Source organism: Lepidothrix coronata, unplaced genomic scaffold, assembly GCF_001604755.1.
Source record: "Lepidothrix coronata isolate B3197 unplaced genomic scaffold, Lepidothrix_coronata-1.0 Scaffold278, whole genome shotgun sequence".
Classification (NCBI taxonomy): Eukaryota; Metazoa; Chordata; class Aves; order Passeriformes; family Pipridae; genus Lepidothrix; species Lepidothrix coronata.
Genome location: NW_016690458.1, coordinates 251,854 through 270,690, shown reverse-complemented (window position 1 = coordinate 270,690; position 18,837 = coordinate 251,854). Strand labels below are relative to the sequence as shown.

Here is an 18,837-nt window from a genome sequence, read left to right as displayed (position 1 = left end):
CCGGTCCCTCTGCCTGTGGCTGTGTCTGTGCCTGCCCCGGTGCCGTCCGGAGCCGCCGCGGGGCGCGGCCGCTCCCCAGCCCCGCCAGACGCCGCCACAGCAGCATGGCGGGCGGGCGCGCGCATGGGCGGGGCCGCGCACGGGGCCGCCTCTTCCGGTCCGTCAGGAGCGCGCCGGAAGCGGGGCCGGGTGGAGCGCGGAGCGGCCCAGCGAGGTACCGGGGCGCTGAGGGAGAGCCCCGCCGGGCCCACGGGCCACCCCCGCGCTCCTGGCCCGGCGGGGAGCGGCGACCGGCGACCGCCGCTCCCGGGGCGCCCCCGCCCCGAGCCCCCGCCCTGGCCTCGGGTTCCGGGAGGGCGGGTTCGCTGTGCCCCCGGGGCCGGGCCGCGGGCGCTGCTCGCGGGGGGACGGCACAGGGGAGGCCCCGGGACAGCCCCGCGGCGCTCGCAGGAGCTGGTTGGGGCCGAAGCGGGGCCGTCAGTCCCTGCCCGGCCTTCCTGCACGGCGGGCGGGGAGTCAGGCCCGGGGGCCGCCACAGCGCTGCAGCTCCGGGCCCGGGCCGGCCCGCGGTGGGTGTGGAGGCCCGTTACACAAAGCAGTAAAGCCTGTGGGTTTTGTCCTTTCTTTTCTAGATGCCTGTGACCGTGGGCCCGTACGGGCAGTCGCAGCCCAGCTGCTTCGACAGAATAAAGATGGGTTTCATGATGGGCTTTGCCGTGGGCATGGCTGCAGGGGCGCTGTTCGGCACGTTCTCCTGCCTCAGGTACGCCGAGGAAATGCTGCCACAGGCGGGTGGTGACAGGGCGACAGCCAGAGCGAAATGGTGCTGCTGGGGGGCTGGGAAGGGATCGGGCCTGGGCCTGTGCTGTCCGTGGGTGGAAGTTTGTCAGGGTCTCCAGACTGGCCACACTGATCAGCCCTGGCATCCACCAGGCGAGTCTGGCCCTGGCAGAGTGTCACCTCTGGGTCACCCCTATGCCAGGAGGTCGCAGTTCCACAGACCTTTTCCTGCCACCTGTTGGGAAGCTGAGGCTGTGGAGGATCAGCTCTGGGGGGAGCTGGATGAATGGTGTGTGCAGCCCTCTCCTGGCCCTGAAGCTTCCCAAGGTGCTCTGCAGGCTCCCAGTGTCTGCACTGTGGTCACTTTGCACGGGGGCAGTTACTGAACTGACCCCAAGTATGAGCTCAGGAGTGTGGGCAGAGCGTGGCTGGCACTGGCACAGCCCCACTGTGCATCAGAGAGGGACAACATTCCACCTTCCCTGGGGCTCACCAGCATGGAAACACCACACTCGCTGCTCTGGCACTGCTGACTGGCTTTGCACATCACCTGTGAGAAGGAACCACTGCAGTCAGCTCTTTCATACTTTGCACAACTCCTTCTGCTCCAGGGTTTTCACCTGTGATTAAACACAGGATGAAAAGGCATGAAGGCTAATCCAGTGGAAGTTTGATGTTTTTCTGATCTGAGTTCCCAGAGGGTATTTCTAAGTGTCACAATGCTGGCAGAAAATACAGATTTTGGGGATTTAGAAGAAGCAGTTATAGTGGTTCTGCTGTACCATTTCTGAGGGAAAATCTCATGTTTTAAGAATCAAGTGCATGAAATTCTTTAGACCCTAAAGTCACTGCAGTGCTTAAAAGCCAAATATTACAAGAGCTTCTTGAGACAGAACAATTCTTTTTGTTTCAGTCAGACCTCAGGTAGGTGAGAACTGGAGACCAGAAACACCTCTGGACACTTTTACGCCTTTCGGGTGTCTCTCATATTAAAAACACAATCAGTAGTAAATAGGAAGTTAATTTTAAGTTGGTAGTATTAAAGGCACTGCCATTGCATCCAGACAGGATGGCAATACAATAGTTCAGACAACTCTTTTTGTTCTCTTGCAAGTCAAAAACTTGGACAGCACAATTTTTTTTTCTCCCATATTAAGGGTATTTGGGGCACTAAGATGCAAAGCTGTTCTTGCTGTGGCGTGGCAGGAGGGTTCCACTGCAGGAAAAAATACCCATGGGCCATGGGTGAGGGTCACTCAGGAGCCCCTGCAGTAGCTGAAGCAGTAGCTCAAGCACAGGGCACCACAGTGTCGGGGGTAGGAGAGGTACCACTGCACAGATTTAGGCTGATTTAGCTCATTTGTAACCATGAGCTGGTTGTCTCCCATGTTTTCTGCTGCTTGTCTGTGACGTGTCAGGTTTCAGCTTCTGTATAATTCCCTGGTTTTCTTTATCTCAGGATTGGCATGAGAGGACGAGAGCTGATGGGTGGAGTTGGCAAAACGATGATGCAAAGCGGTGGGACGTTTGGGACATTCATGGCCATTGGTATGGGGATACGCTGCTAGCCTCGACTTTGGGATGTATCCCAGAGTGCCCCTGCCCAGCCATTCCTCCTCTGTACCATAATAAAATCTTTAGATACCTGGAAGTGAGAGCTCTTCATGAAACAGCAAAGCCTCCATGCTCTGCTATTCTAAACATGCTTTTTACTAAATTTCTACTTTCCTCTCATCATTTACTCCCAAGACAATGAGAATTAATCATCCTTGGTACTGCATTAAAGTTCCTGTTTCACCAGTGTAAGTACAGCATACACAGGTCTCCCTTTGGCACTTGGGCAGCTCACATTCCCCATGTGGATGTGGAGCAGCTCCATTGCTTTCAAGCATTCTTGAGTCTAGGAAAGTTTACTGGGTGGCTAATTCAGATTAATGATTGGATTTCTCTCCTCTTGCAAAAAAGGTGGGTTGGAGCCGGTCCCGTTTCTGAGTTCCAGGTGACAAAGGGCAGGTACCCTCACAGAGTGAGGGACCCCAGGACCCGGGCAGGCTGTAGGAGCTGTGCTCCCAGAAAGAGCCTTTTCCTACAACCTGCCTTAGCAGGCCCACAGTGTGCTGTTTCCCTGGGAGAGCTGGGAATCCCTCCCACCATTCCCTGGCCCCAAAGCACTGCCTGCAGCAGACCTAGGAAATGGCGGCTGGTGTTGCAATGTGCCAGTACTTGCCTTTTGAAACAAGGCTTCTTTCTGCTCCTGCCTTAGTTCTTTCTGAGGAGACAGGTGAGTGGCAGCACTGCCTGAGCCAGCACCTGTACAGCCCTGACCTGGTGCAGGTGCCTTTTTCCCTGTTTTTAAGGTGGAACCAATCCAGCACTCAAAGCCTGTTCTCAGCCTGCTGCTGTGGGCTCAGCCCAGAACAGCTCCTTTAACTCCAGCTGGCACTGAGGGACTAATACTGGACACTAAAAAAAGAAAGCTCAAGCACAGCCAGAGAGCAGCTGTGTCACCAACCCCCAGACCCTCCCGTAATGTCTTCCTGGCCCCTCCCCACCTCTGTGCTCCCTTGTCACCTGCTCCCAGTTCCTGGATTGCTGAGGACAGTCCCTTGCCCCACTGCAGCTCAGGCACAGCTACACACAGCCCTGCTGGAGAGCCGGTCATCCCAGTGCTCTGGGAACAGCAGGAGGACCCCTGCACTGCCTGCCGAGCCTTCCCCCACCAGGAGGAATGTTCTCACTCCATACTCTCCCCCTTGGCCAAACAGTTTTTCTGAGTGGTTAGAAAGGCCAGGTAGGCAGGACAGGGGTAGGAAGGGCAAAGCACAGGGGAGGCTCCCTCCAGAAAGCAGAGCAAAAGCCAGTGTAACCCATTCCTCCAGCTCCGGGACTGCCAACCATTTGTGAATGATGAAAGTGGAGGTGGGCAGGAGGGAGGCAGCTCTGGGATGAACTTCCAGCAAGCCTGAGGAGGGTGAGCTCTGCCCAGGTCCTCAACAACTACGGTGACAGAGCAGAGGGTTGGGAACAGCAGGAACCAGCTCCTGCATGTGCTCTGAGCACGTGGTATCCCATGAATCTCCACCTGGGATACCTGCAGTGATATCCCTGACATCCACCATTGCACAGCACCCATCACTCCCTTGCAGGCCACAGCACACACTGCTTAAGTCACAGTGGGAGAGCAGAGAAATAAAGCTTCATGAAGGCCTTTTTAAGAGAATTTTATTTGAGTGGTTCTTACAAAGATTGTTGCAATATGAAAGTCTTTGTCTGATAGAAATATCAAGCTGTCTTGTCAAACACACTGAAGTAACCCAAAAATATATTTCAGAGCTCACAGAGCTTAAAAAGAGCAAAGATTATATGCAACCAGAACAAAACACGTTTCTGTATTTCCTACCCCTTTTCAGCCTTGGCTGGAATCTGTCAGCTCTGCCTCACTGCACATGTGGAAACTCATCCGGAAATGCAGAGATCGTTTTGTTTGGAAACTTAGACACACCTCACAGTATTTACAAAGAAACTTTTACAGATACATTAATCAAAAGTTACCATCAAGAAATAAAACCCTTCAATCCTTCTATTCTTACCAATTATTCAGCACAAAGCAAGCTGAGTAGCTGCCGCAGTCAGCCTTCAGTAGCCTTTTGGATTTTTCATTTGTACAAAACACTAAATATGTCCCTTCATCCAGTCTCTCTCTGATATTGCCCTTGAGCAGATCACCCACATTTAGTGAAATGTAAAATGTCTTTGCTGCATTAAAAGAAAGGCTCGTGAAACATTAAAAATGTCATTATGTCCCATCTGCCTTTTACAGAGAACTTGTTATCTATGAGCTACTTCTCAGTTCCTACGGATCACCTTAGTCAATGTACAAGAATTACAAGGCAGAACAAGAAGTCAACAGCTTTGTATACAGTGGAAATGCTAGTTAGGGAGAATGAACACACTGCATTTCTGCTTACTTCGTTTTATTTTTAAAGGTAGCAGGAAGTGTACACAAAATGACATTAAATCCTTTCCTTTAGTTTTATCTAAATAAAAGATAACTCAATCTTCCTCCAAAAAATACCTATGTACAAAACTGACTAAATTAATCTTCATCGTCGAACGGGAACCAGTAGTTGGGTTGCAGTCATGGAGTCTGGGAAAAGGCTGTGGTACGTTGGAAGAGGTACATACGCTGCTGTGATCATTTTACCTGAGCACAGGATCAAACAAAAACAACCATCAGTGGCTGGGCATTTCTGCCAGGGGTGACTGAGTAGAGAAGTGCACGTGAAACACCCACCTGCAAACCACCTCCCGTGCAGCGCGTTGACGGCCGCGATGGCAGCGGCGATCGAGGGACACTTGACGTACACGTTGCCCTGCAAGACACAAGGAGGCAGCCTGTGAGGAGGGGACACGTCCTCGGGCTGTGCCCCAGCCAGCCCCTGGCCACACCTGCCCCGCTGGCATGGACCAGTGACAGAAGGAACAGGGGAGAAGGGGGCAGGGGGCAGTGTCCTGACAGGCACTGCCCCACGGGAACAGTCAAGGCAGCACCACATCTTTCTAAGCAGGATTTTCCAAGACAGCCCAAACTCATCCGCTCTCACTGAGAGCCCTCTAAAGGGGCCCTGAAGGCTGTGAGAGAGGACAGCACACGGGGTGTGGCTGCCCCCAGGGGCTGTGAGCCACTGACCTCAGCCACAGATCCCTCTCTCCCTGGTCTGAGCTCCCAGCCCAGGAGCAAGGAACAAGCACACCCCATTCCCCAGGCCAGGAAGAACACACAGCACCTCAAGGGAGACTGATACTGTAAAAATTCTCCTGCATGAACTTCAGCATCTATCTTGAACAAGGACTGAGGCAAAGGGAAAACCCCATCCCAGCAGGGCAGGAGGCCTGAGATGGTCCCCAGGGTGAATGACAGACTGATCTTTGAACTTGGCCAGAGATACCTGGAGTTCCCCATCTGTAAATCAAGCACTGTGCCTCCCTAATCTGGAGAACTGCAATAGTCACATCCAACAACTCCAAGGCACACAGATGCCCACAGTAATGCGTGGCATTTTTCTGGCTGCCTGCTTAAAAAAAGACCATCAGTAATTCCTGAACCAGATCAGATTCTAGCTGAAAGAGGTTTTTCAGGAAAATAATATATTAAAAAACAGACTTCCCTGTAGCAGCCTTTGCCAGCCTGTCCTAACTCTTCCCACGGTGATCTAGCTCATTCCCTGCTCAGGGGGTGACCCTGAGCTCAGGGGCTGGTGATGAAGGCATTAAGCAATGAACACACACAGCTCTGCTCTCAGCCTCCTCTGCAAAGGCACCCAAGCTCCTTAAATCCCAAAATGAGGTACAGCAACACAAAGCTGTGCCTTTCCTTGACCCCCCAGTGCAGTACACAAGCCGTGCACTCAGCTGGGACTGCAACCCTTTCATCCACAACAAATCACCCCTCATGGCCAAGCCCTGACAGTCTCAGTGTGCAAGTCTGGCTGGGACAGAGTCCTGAACGTGCCCAGAATCTCAGCCTGCAAAACAGAGCAGCACAAGGGAGCTTAGGTTCAAATCCAGTATTTTTAAATATGGATGTTTTATATCTTTGCTACTGTAACAAAATGGGTTTCATTTTTTATGAAACATTTAACTCACAACACAGTAGCTGTAGTTTTTTCTTTTAAATCCACTTGCTAAGGTAAAACAGAATTGCAGCTCCACGTGCTCAGAACATATGTGAGGGACGTTGAGGGCTGGTGCATTTTTGGTGGGGTTGTGTGATGATTTTTTTTGTTTTGTGTTTAGTTGGGCTTTTGCGGGGGGGTGTTCTGGGCTGTTGGTTGGGTCTTTTTATCTGTCAGAGAACAGTGATCTCTCAGACAGTAACAGACACACACTGTGGGAAAGGTTTCTGCCTCCCAGCAGTCCAACACAGCAGTGACCTTGAAGATTACAAGGTGCCAGGGACACTGTTTTACATACTAAACTGCAGCTCCCATCTAAACTCTCCGTAACCCGTGGAAAAGTGTTTCAGGTGACATTGTGGCAGCTGCACAAGGACAGCAATGGTCAGTGAGTGCCAAGTGCATCACCAGGGCAGACCAACCCCACCTAAACAGACTGGGACAGCAGGGTGGGTTCCAGCCTCACACCACAGCATGGAACACAACAGGACACCTCCAGGGTTTGAAGGGTAGAAACCAGCCTGACTGTGAGACCATCTGAAAACTGAACTTCAGTCTGGGCTCTGAATTCTTTATAAAAGGGGTTCCAGGTGGCCAAATTTATTTACAGACCTTCCACAGTTTATATATTCTAAGAGCATACAGGGAAGAGGTAACTAATCTGGGGATTGTGCCAACACAGTGAAGAAAAACATATTCACCTGTTTAAGATGCAGGTATGAACCTGGAATTCCCTGCTCTAGCTCCAGGCCCTCAGACTGTCCCCTGCAAGGCTCTAACGTCACCAGTGACCACAACTGTTCCCAAGCCTGGGCTGAGGCTCACATTTCCTGCACACCTCAATTCTGCTGCAGCAGGGGCCCTCTGTGCTGAAGCCTGGGCTCTCTAGAAAGAGGAAACTGGAAGTCCCTGACGTGGGGGAAATGCACAGCTTAAGGGAAAAGCCAAATGCCTGAACTGAACTGGTCACTACTCTTCAGCCACAGAACTTCAGCTGGGTAAATCTGCAAGAGCAGCAGCAGCAGCAAACTGCTCATACCCACATCAGTTACACACCATGATTCACAACAGGAGGGAACCACCAACATCCTGGACAAACTGCAACACCGCTTCAAGAAATTTAGGTTCCGTTTAGGGAAAACCTCCGTATTTGTAATGCTCCCTCTAGACAAAATAAAGCAACAGAGCTGCTAACAGAGCTGCTCAGTGTCCCCCCAGAACCAGGCATACCTGAGCTGAGTTTTTGTCTACATAGATGTGGATAACTCCTCCATGTTTGTTACATTCCTCAATCACATCATCTTTAATTTCTGTGTCCCAGCCAGCTTCTTCTTCACTGTATGGGGGGCAGGAAAAACAGGACAGAGATTTCACTCAGACAAAATCCAGCCCAAACCCATTAAACACACTCTTGCAACATTCTGATTTCTTTCTCACATGTAAAAGTCATCAACAAATGCCACACAATAAGTCACTTACGTTTGAGGATTAAACATGTTGGAAAGCTGGAAGCACTGTGTTGCAAGTGGTTGTACAGAAGCAGCTGCAGCCAGAACTGTTGCAATGGAAAAAAAATACCAGTAAAATATCTACAAATGGAAAAAAAATACCAGTAACATATCTACGAACCCACTATGTGTGGCTGTAATTTAAATGAGTATTTCCTATCTGTTTAAAATCCCAGCATTCAGCAATGGCAGAAACAGCTCTGACTAAACAGAAATTGAAGGCGGGAAAGCAAAACTCATAACGAAACACTACCAATGACAGATCCATTTAAACTGATCAATACCAACACTGGCACATATGAACCACAGTTGAAGGTGAAAAGTGAAAAGATAATCCTGTACATTGATTTTGGCAGATTTTCCATGTAAACACTAAAAGGCAGAGACACATGCACCTTCACCTGCATCTAAAATGTCTGCCTGAGTTGTATGCCAGAAGCACCTTTAATGTTTTGCTCCTCATGGAAGCTCAGTAGCAGCTCAGGACAGAGTGGCACCTCCCCAGCTGACTGCACAGCAAGGGACAGAGACCTTGGTGAATTCTCAAAACCTGTTTTAAGCACGTTGAATTATGCTTCAAAAGTGTATCTGCACTTCTGTCCCTTGAAAATGCAGATTATAGGTAACATTTGACAACAAAAATTATGAACATTTAACTGCAGGATAAATTTATACTCCTTCCCTGTAACTGTGGAATTACTACGTGTCATTTCTTGCTGCTCATCATGCCAGTCATCATTAAACACTGTCCCACAGGTGCCCTTCCACAGGCTGCAGCTTCTGTCAGTGGAGCTGGAATAACGTCCCTCTCCCCCTGCACTGCAGATATTTTGAGTTGTGTAGTCAGATAATGAACAACTCAGAGACAGAAACCCCAGCTTCTGATTCTCAAATGACCCCTCTAAGCAAGGAGAACACCCCCAACCCAGCCACACCTAAACCCACAAACACCACCCCACACGTTTTCTTGGACTAACACGTGGCTGGGGAATGTCACCAACACAGGGCAAATGCTATGAAGGATTTCCAGTCAAAAAATCAATCACAGCATGACTCCCCAGGAACACCTACAGAACACAAGGCCTCAGTGTGGGCAAACTCTGCACCACAAGCATTTCACTTACAGCCATCTGCAACAAGACCTACTAAGTACAACTCACATCAAATGCTAGTTTACCTTCATTCTGCTGGGACAGTCTTGTTTGTAAATCTAAAGAAAAATACAGAGAAGTTAATTAGTATGCTTGGTAGCATCACTGCCTGCCAGCCAGGTTGTTTAGCTTGTATTTCTGTGGTTAAGAGCTTATTCAAGTGCCTCAACCCACTCTCACAGTTCCTCTCTAGCTGTGAGTACCTTCACTAATCTCAGCTCCTCAGCTGGGAGATTCTGTACTTGACAGATTCCATGACCACAAAGGTAAGCGTATGTCAAAGAGAAACAACACCTTAAAGGACACGACCATGTCCTTTAATTCAATTTATCATCCTCTTCTTGCCTTTGCTGTGCTTGAACTCTTTACCATTTATTTCCATGAGAAAACAATTACAGCAATTCTGACAGGCAATAGAGGTTTGACATCTTTATTAACAGAAAGCAGTTAAGCACAGTTATAGAAACCTGACATTCTCAAAGCAGTTATCAAATTTCATTTTGAGTAGAATGAGGTGATATTTCCCCTGCTATCTTTCCATATAGATGTCACAATGACAAAAGAACCTTCGGTATTTGTCAAATTCAAAACATTTTCAAGAGTTGAGAACATTTAATTTGCCTAGAAAACACTACTTACTTGTTTAGCAACGTACAGCTGTCCCAACAAAAAGTGATGGGACCAAACAAATGCAGACTTTCTAGCCATGACTTCAACACTCAACATCACAAAATGAATAGCAAACTTCAGAATTCAAGAACTGCAAGCATAAGCCCCTTCAATAATGTTCCATTTAGCACAGAGACACGAGGAGTGAGAAGACTGAAGTAAACCATCATCTTAATTCACTGGTTTAGAGAGCAGCAAAGTGATAGACACCAAACAAGCTTCCAAGCTTACCTGGGAACACCTGAGGGCATCGAGTATGAACATACTTTTTCCCTTTCTAATAAACCCTCCTCGACAACACTGGAGAACCAACAGGAGTGATTTTTTTTCCTCTCTATCGTCCTCAAGTGCCTTCCCAAATACCTTCCTAAGAACACATTCTGAAAAGCAAGACTGGAAGGAGCAAGTTCTCAAGGCCAAGCTGTAACAAGAGCTGGCTACATTTGGCATGTTCTCCATCCAGATCTGAACACAAAGAAAACCTCACCTCCATAGAGTGGAAGTATCATAATAGCAAAGGCTATCTTAGCCTGTATTCTCTGCAGAAACTGCATGGATTTGGCCAAATCTGTAACTAATTACCTAGTTACTTTTGAAAACAAAGGTGTTTAAAATCTCTGACCTCCCTCAGTTTCCATGAGGACAGACACTCTCCCTCTGCAGTTCTGACCCAACTGCACAGGTACATCGTGTCCAGCTGAACTTGTCCGTGTGGGCCAGCTGGGGCTCTAGAGCCGAATGCTCCAGAATTCCTGCCCCAAATCTGCACATACCACCAGTGCAAATTCTGTCCAGGGCCAAGAGCCAGAACAGTTGTAAACACAGAAAAAAATCAGCTACCGCTGTTTTGTGCAACAGTTTCATCAATTAATTACCTACCACCTCTGAAACATAACCCGCTGTTCACCAAATCTTTCATCAACTCACTGAATTCTCTTATTGTTTGTGACTGAAGAACAGTCATTTCCTCTCCCTTCTAAAATCACTCAGAATTTAGAAATTCATTGTCTCTCTTTACCGTCAACTCTTTCCCTACCCGTAGTTTTAAATAATATGTGAAAATTAAAATTAATACATCTGTCAAGTTCAGATCTAAGTAACTTTTCCAGTATGTTCTGTATATATAACCTCTTTGGCATGATGGGAGTACAGGCTCAGTGCACAGAGAAAGCAGAAATACAGAAACAGTTACCAAACACTTTGTGTCTAAAAACAAAACGAAGTTGTGTGTTTATTTTGAAATCCAGATGGCTTTAAATAGGTCAAAGCCTGCAAGTAATGCCCAGTGTCCCAAGCCATTACTGTGAAGAGAACAGAGACCAAACAGAGGTCTCATATGATAACACCTATTCCTCCTTCTTGGGCAGCACACCATCTCAATCTCTTCCAAAAACAGACAGCTCCTTCCACCAGGATGGAATACTTTGCCCCAGAAAGCATTAGAGGAATGTTCTATAGCCTGAATATTTTAAGTTTCACATGTTCAGACAGAGAACAGGGTACACAGCTACAACTATTTACGTTAAATTCCTTTTCCTGCTGGAATTTTTTTCCATGGGAATAATGGCCAAGTTCTCAGGTCTCCAGACCTGATTCTTTACCTTCCCTATTTTAGCTCGACTGAATCCCTCCTGAAGGGGGCTGATCAGAACTGTTTGTGGGTGTGTGGCTCAGGTGCTCAGTGTCCTACCTTGGCAGTGTGTCAGCTGCCAGGTCATACCCTGTCACCCAAACTACACTATTTAGGTATTTTCCTCCTCCTGGGCAACCTTTCACTGCTCAGCTCCCAGGCTACAGAACTGGAATTTGATTTAACCACGAAGAGGTGAACAATATATAACACCCCAATAACCTCTTACTGACAGCACCTCTGTGTTCACTCACCTCACCCCCACTGTTCACCGTTGTTTTTCATGTAAGTACTAAACAAGATAAGCCCAACACCTGAATTTTGGCTTCAATAACAGCCTTTAAACCTTCCCAGCTTTCACCTGGAAAAAGTCCCTCTTTCTCTGAGCCAGCTTCTTTACACACCTTGTACTTCCTGTGCTACCCACTTCTCTGGCTTACTAACTCCCCATCGCCAGGAGCCCAAAGTTCAGTGAGAAGAGCTCTGCTGTGGCTGCTCTGCCCAGGAAAGGCACTTCCATCAAGGACTGTTAAGCCTCGAAATGCAGTTTCTCTGACAGTTTGCTATACTGTCATAATATTCTCCCTTCTTTAGTATGACTTCTGAAGGAGTGAAGTCAAGATAGTAACAGGACCAGAATCTGGCCAGATGGCATTTTAATTCCTTTCTTTTGAGTGTAGATAATTTAGAGTTATATGTTCGAGCTACACACAATATCACAGACTTTAAATGTTTATTGACAATACCAGAGATGAGATCTCATGTTTCAAGCATCTTTTCCCTCACTCATTTCATGGGAGTTTTCTTCCTCCTCTGAACTGTTTACACTCAGCTCTTCTAGCTTTGCTTCTACCTTGGGAATATTTTTTTTTTTTTTACTACATATTCCTAGCTTACCCTCCTCAAATTCCAACCTTTATGACCACTGTACCCACTACAAACTGAGGCAATGAGATACTTTAGAAATACCTTGGGAATAGTTTTTCATTCACCTGAGCCCTGCTTCCTTTTTGTTCTCCAAGAATTGTAAACCTTCATCTATCCTTTCATGTATTTTACAATGTCTAGCTCAGTTTGACTGCTGGCAGGTAATTTTCTTTCTATCTGTTTCCCAAACTAAAAATATTCTTTTGTTATTAGTCCTTTTTCTTATTTTTCATAGGCTGTATGCTTATTCCTTTTTTCTTTTGAGGTAGTTAATCCCCCGGGTTCAGTGTGGAGCCCATTTCTAACAGGGCTTTTTCTTCTTTCTGTGGAATACAGATCCAATACAGCATTAGCAATGTGGAACAGAAGAAACTTCTCACATCCTGCCTGTTCAAACACCCAATTTGCTCAGACCAGATGACTTTATTGCCTTGTTTCTTCAACCATTGCTTTTGAAATCACAAGCCTTAGTTACAGACCTGTTTGTTTATCCTTTCATTTAAACATGAGCAACTCATGATCCCTCAAGTCAATGGTCATTTCTATTCTCATCCATAACATCTTCATTACTTACCAAATTGAGTTTAAAATAGCATCCCCTCTTCATGAGTCAGTGAGTGTTTGATGAAGAAATTTGTCGGATATCACATCCAGGAATATCTGGGCCCCACCATTATTACTAGCAATTCTTCTCCAATCTGTATCAGGGAAGTTAAAGTCTCCCACAATGACATAATTCCTGGTAGTAATTTTCTCTAACAAGAGTAAAGAGATCTTTAATCCATAACCAAATCTCACTTTGGGGATAGCTCATGACTCTATGGCAGCAAAAAGCTTTATCTTTTTCCAAAGTTACTTAAAGTTGCACATGTCTGCATTATTCCTTTTGTACAATACCAGTGGAATAAACAATGCTACCCCTACCACTTTCATTTCTACAGTTGCTAAACATGCACCTTCTTCAAACACCTGTATTCAACCTTATAATTTATTTCTCCATAGGCAGGTTATCTCATGCTGATTCCACCTATCTGAACAGTTCTGTGCCAGGTATTTCTGGCCATATTCTTGATTTGGTGAGCTTGGTGAGATTTTTTTGGCCTTGTTTGTTTCAAATGGGAAAGGATTGAGTTTTTTTTTAAATACTTTTCTCATTTCTGACTGCCTACACCTGTTTCCACACCTGACTGCCACACTACTGTATCACCTGCATTAACAGTGATCTAACTTCAGTGGTGGTGACCTTTCCTTCTCCTTCTGATCTAGATACACTTTTTCCTTACCTCTGTGCTTTTTTCATCCTTTTCTTCTTCAGCAGACAACCAACATTTTCCTTTCACTAGCCAGTTCCTTTTCCTTCCAAGGGCACATCTCTAGAACAACCCTATTATATTCTTTTAGCAACTGTCTAAAGCTTTACATGTGTGCTCTTCATAGGACTGCACCTGACCTTCAGTAACATGATCCAGGCCTATCTTATTAAGTCTGAATCACTTCTTGTCACAAACTCTGCTGGAAGGCAAACAACAATGCCACCTATTCTTTGCTACTGTCCTGACACTTTCTCACATGTTCCAGCATCTCGTTATTTGTGACATTAAGTAATTTTCTACTGCTATGACAGTTGAACGTTCTCTGTTCTTATTACTAACTAAAAGTAACAAAAAGAAGAAATTCCACTCTGTGAAACCCTGATCTCCCGTGGGAGGTTATTCACTGCTCTAGTCCTGAACACCCCTTGAACAGTTTGCTGCTTAGGCCAGTAAGAACTAGCAGCAGCAATCATATATTCAGCCTCACTCCAGCATACCCACCTGCAGAACACACGAACAACCACAGCCAAATCCAGGCAACACACATTCCCTGACATACAATGTCCTTCCTCACCAGGACACACACTGTATATGTCTAACACTGCTGCCACCCTCGGGACATGTCCCACATCAAGTCCTAATAACCTCCCTGCCCCTGGTACAGCCCAGGCTTTTCACAGGGGTCAGTGCTCGTCCAATGCTGGGCCTGCCATTTTTAGCAGTCAACACTTACAGTGCAGTAGAACTTACAAGTCCCCATTAGCACAGAGAATACCACAGATAAAGAGATGAAGGCTTGGGATGAATTAGGTGAACTACAACAGATTTGCAAAAATACTGCAAAGTGAATCACACCCATCCCAACTGTGATACTGTCCCTGGTTATCTGCTTACAGATTTGCAGCGTTTTACAGTGTGTCAAACACACTGCAATGCCTGTGTTTTCATTTTAAAAGATCACAAAACATATTAAAGTACCTCTTGTCACAAAATTATAAAGCAAAAAGTAATTTTGAAAAATAAACAGGTCATCATTTCTTACCTGTCACAGCTCCAAAGGCCAAAGAGCCACTCATCTGCAGAGCCTGCTGTGCAGCTGGGGGAATCTGCAACCCAGTACCTGCAACACAACACAGACCTTGGAGCAGGCACTGCCACTCACTCAGGGATGCACTAACACAAGGATCAGAAATCCTACTGTTGTCAAAAGATTAAAGAGACCATTTCATGCAGTTATCCCAAGTTTTGTGGGGGGTTTTAATTCAAACTCTGCAAATTTGTGTATTTTTTGCATATTTCCTATTAAACACCCACCTTCTGCAAGTCTTGCCATCAACTGAAGGCGACCAGTTGTTCCCAAGTCAATTCCAGTCCGTTCCAACTCATCACTGTCCAAAAAGGAGCTGGCACTGGAAGCATCAGTACGCTCAGTTACATGTCCCACTTTCATTGGCCTCCCAGCCAGCTCAAATCCATTGAGTTGTTCCAAGGCCTTTTTGGCACACTCAGAGTCTGAGAACTATAGATTGGAAAAGGGGAAATTCAGTAATACTGCCTACAGGAGTCAGCAACACTTCTACTGTATGCAACATTCACAATTACAGAAACAGAAGAAACTCTCTAAGATAACAGCAACAAGCTAACTTAAATATGCTCTGTATTTTTAATTTAAACCAAACACACAGATTTTGGTATTTACTGTCTCACATTTAGGTAATGTATTTAAACATAATTATAGTTCAAGTTACAGCATCTAGATACTGCAATCAACAGATGTCTTGGGCTGCAGTTCTCTTAAAAGAGTGACAGTCACTTTCTTTGTAACCTTACAACTGCCATGGTATTTACTGATTATTCCTAACAGATGTCCTGCTTTATGCTGCGAAACATCAAAATAAACATACAAACATTTTATCAGTGTTAAAACCGTCAAGTCTGAACTATATAGTTAGTTTGGTTTCATTTGTGTCCAAGTGCCAGAGGTCCCAGCCGAGACTTTTGTCCCCATGACAAATTGCCAGGTCAGTCAAGAAACTCAAGTTCACAAAATTGTGTACCTGAGGGCAAAGAGGAGAGATGTTTTCAACTGAAAGTTTCATCTTCTAAAATTTTATGTCCCCCAAAAAGCTCAAATTCAGTAATTTTCACAACTGTGAAAAATGCCAGTCTTTACTAGTGTCTTTGCCTGCAGAAGGCAGCATTTGCTTTCCCAGGCACTGACTCCAAAGGAAACTATTCCCACCTAAACACATCCATTGCTCACCCACAATACCCAGACAACTGGCAGAAACAAAAGGGCCAGTGCTGTGTGTCCTCTACATGACACTTCTAAAATGGGACCTAACAGAGATAAAGTAGCAATATAGTAGCTGCTCTCTAGATACAACAGCAATATGGATTGATAAGGTATATATATATAGTAGCAATGTACATTGCTGCTATATATACACATGACAAGGTTATATATATATAGATACACTACTGCATGGGAAGATTACACCCAGAAATGGCCTAAGAAACCCAGCAATCCCAATCATACCGTAATGAATCCATATCCTTTTGAGCGTCCAGTTTCACTGTCCATCATCAGCTGAATGCTTTCAATCTGAAAGATAAGAATAAAGCTATTTGTTATCAGACATTTTGGAACAACCCACAAGATACCAAAACACAGCGTGGAAACAGCCCTGACAAATACACAGACGTGAATGTGAAACCACTGTTTTCATTGGGGTTTTTTAATCAGTTTCTCATTCCTTCCTCAAGTCAAACAGTGTACTGACAGCCAGTGCTCCCACACTGAGACAGAAGCAGGTAAACGTAAGGGGTTTGAGTGCAGCTCCAGGTAGAGGTTTGCTCCTGATGCAACATTCCAGCAGATCATGAGCACACAGACCCCATCAGATCCTCACTGAAACACACTGGTCATGCATCTCATATGCTGAGAAACTGTTTCACAAGCTAAGAAAAGCAGTTTGCATGACTGACCAGGGTCTTTAAGAAAGGACTGTACATTTTAATAATTACTGGTATTTGGGAACTCCTAGAAGTTTACAGTGACTGAATTTAAAACACAGTGCTGAGTCATCCATGAGCCATAAAGTAGTGTTTGGAAGAGACAGCAACACAGAAGACAGAACTGAGTTTAGGACTGGAGTATATGGAATAAGAAGGAAAGACCTTCACAGCTCTACATGTAACCCTCCTAAAACTACCTTAATGCTACTGCCAGACCTTGAGAAAAAAAAATAAACAAGAACAGCAGCCATGTGGATTAAAATTTAATCAACTGGAGCAATTTTCTAAGGTTTTGCACAAGAGATTTAAAGGGATGGGCATACTGGGTCTGAATAATGCATGTGAAAAGCACTGCCACCGTATGCATGAAGCAGGGTTCATATCCAAAGACAGTATGAAAAGAATCCAAACATTAATGGACTTCTTTTTCCTCATTAAGTACCTAACTTTTCCCCTGTCTCATAATGAAATACCCCAGGTACCTTGGCACAGTACAGCTAACAGTTATTGGAGCTCCACTGGAAACTTTGGATTTGATCTGTTCACTTCCACAATTCTCTCTACAAAAACTTATTGCCATGCTGCAAACTAGGGCCCAATGCTCAGGAGTGAGAAGGGGCCCAAGTCAGAGCTTCACAGGCCACACCACTAGTTCTTGGTCCTTACATGAGCTAAAACTTAAGCAAAAAGTCCTCAGACACAGCTGATAGATAGTAAAATCTTCCAAGACCTCAGCCCCAATCCTGTGCTTTGTGCTTTAACCTGTGAAACAGGGAGGGCCCTCATTCACAATCTCAGATGGGAAAGATATTCACAAGTCACAGAAGCAGGATACAAGGTAGGGAGTTTTTGTTTTGGTTTGGGGTTTTTTTTTCCCCTGATCCTTAATTTAGTTACTCATGGAATTCTCAGCTTTCCTTTGTAAGATCTGCCATTCCAATTCACTGGACACCACCACAAACCCAGATCCTCATCTGTTCTCTACCACCACCCACGCACCCAAAGCCTGGGGATGTTTATGGGCACAACAGTGCAAGAAGGGAACAAACATTTCGTGGGTGTGAAGCTGAATTATTTGCAGAAGCTGTGAGTGCTCCACAACTAATCTAGGTTTCTCAGATAAACTACCACAACACAACATGCCAAATTAACATTTACCCTGCCAAATGGCTCGAAGATTCCTCGAAGCATATCTTCAGTTATGTTGAAGTGTAATGATCCCACATAGAGTCTCATGGGACCAGCACTGCCCTTCTGCAGATTATTTGCCATTGCTGCTGCTCTGTTTTTCTCTGCCTAAGAAAAGAAGAAAATAAAAACTCACCTTCTGTCAAAATTTAATAAAAAACCCTAACATAAGCAGTATATATCTATCAGATCAGAACTAGGCAGATTCACCAAAAGACCACAAGCTGTTGTATAATCTGCAGACTATCCATCGGACTATAAATTAAAATCCACAGAACCCAAGATGATGACCAAGTACAGAGACACAAGTTCCAAAAGCCTTCAAACTGAAAAACTTCATGCATAATTCTGGCTTGTATCTAGTAAATTAACAGTTTTTACACATGCTGGAAAGCATACACAATATAACCTACAATTCTGTAACACTATTTCAATTTCTTTACTACTACTTGCTTAAAATCTGTATCTTCAAAATGCATTTATATGACTTTGGATTGCTTTAATTTGCCTGTCATCTATGGGAAACAAAAGTCCATTTATAATTAGCTTAAATAATCATCCTTGTTAAGGTTTTCCAAACATGCAATGGTAACCAAACTTTCAAACATTAAGTTTCTCAGCAAGACACAAAAGGCATAACTCAAAATGAACAAAAATGAGATTTACAACTCCTTACCTGTGATGCCTGTACTATGATGGGTACACCCAGGACTCTCTGTCCAGTCAGTCCTATTGCCAGGGGCACGGAACTAACATCAACAAATTCAACATAAGCAATTCCCTTTGAACGCCTGGAATTTCTATCTGAAATCATTCGCACATCACGAACCTGAAAGGCAAGAATTGACATGAGTACTTTGGAGATAAAGGAAAAAACCTAATGCAGCCCATTCCTCAGACAGGTATTAATAATGAGATGATCATTTGCCAAGCCAATGGCTTTGTAATTGTGCTGAAAATCTATGGCAGCATACAGCT

General features: G+C 45.3%; 2 protein-coding genes across 10 annotated transcripts in view; one reads left to right on the top strand and one right to left on the bottom strand.

Moving 5' to 3' along the window:
- The first annotated feature begins 155 nt into the window (after window positions 1-155).
- ROMO1 (reactive oxygen species modulator 1) lies at window positions 156-2,431 on the top strand. The gene is made up of 3 exons (XM_017836467.1): window positions 156-214; window positions 633-763; window positions 2,240-2,431. The coding sequence occupies exons 2-3, from the start codon at window positions 633-635 to the stop codon at window positions 2,346-2,348; spliced, it is 240 nt and encodes a 79-aa protein (XP_017691956.1). The 5' UTR covers window positions 156-214; the 3' UTR covers window positions 2,349-2,431.
- Window positions 2,432-3,985: 1,554 nt separating this feature from the next.
- The window catches only part of RBM39 (RNA binding motif protein 39), a 30,470-nt gene continuing 15,618 nt past the window's right edge, over window positions 3,986-18,837 (bottom strand). For 5 of the 9 annotated variants that reach the window (XM_017836461.1, XM_017836465.1, XM_017836466.1 and 2 more), the window contains 10 exons: window positions 18,536-18,688; window positions 17,830-17,967; window positions 16,193-16,258; window positions 14,968-15,172; window positions 14,696-14,773; window positions 9,141-9,173; window positions 7,935-8,010; window positions 7,686-7,791; window positions 5,075-5,153; window positions 3,994-4,984 (listed from right to left, as the gene is read on the bottom strand). In XM_017836461.1, coding sequence (XP_017691950.1) covers window positions 4,884-4,984; window positions 5,075-5,153; window positions 7,686-7,791; window positions 7,935-8,010; window positions 9,141-9,173; window positions 14,696-14,773; window positions 14,968-15,172; window positions 16,193-16,258; window positions 17,830-17,967; window positions 18,536-18,688 — 1,035 coding nt within the window. In that variant the 3' untranslated portion in view covers window positions 3,994-4,883. Of the gene's footprint in view, window positions 4,985-5,074; window positions 5,154-7,685; window positions 7,792-7,934; window positions 8,011-9,140; window positions 9,174-12,914; window positions 13,096-14,695; window positions 14,774-14,967; window positions 15,173-16,192; window positions 16,259-17,829; window positions 17,968-18,535; window positions 18,689-18,837 lie in introns of those variants that run through there. The other 4 variants (XM_017836460.1, XM_017836463.1, XR_001878309.1 and 1 more) reach the window with 4 other exon arrangements.

Excerpts from the sequence above, each read along its gene's own strand:
- ROMO1 (XM_017836467.1), top strand. The coding sequence starts at position 633 with ATGCCTGTGACCGTGGGCCCGTACGGGCAGTCGCAGCCCAGCTGCTTC. Across the intron at positions 764-2,239 it reads GGCACGTTCTCCTGCCTCAG|GATTGGCATGAGAGGACGAG; the intron begins GTACGCCGAGGA and ends TCTTTATCTCAG.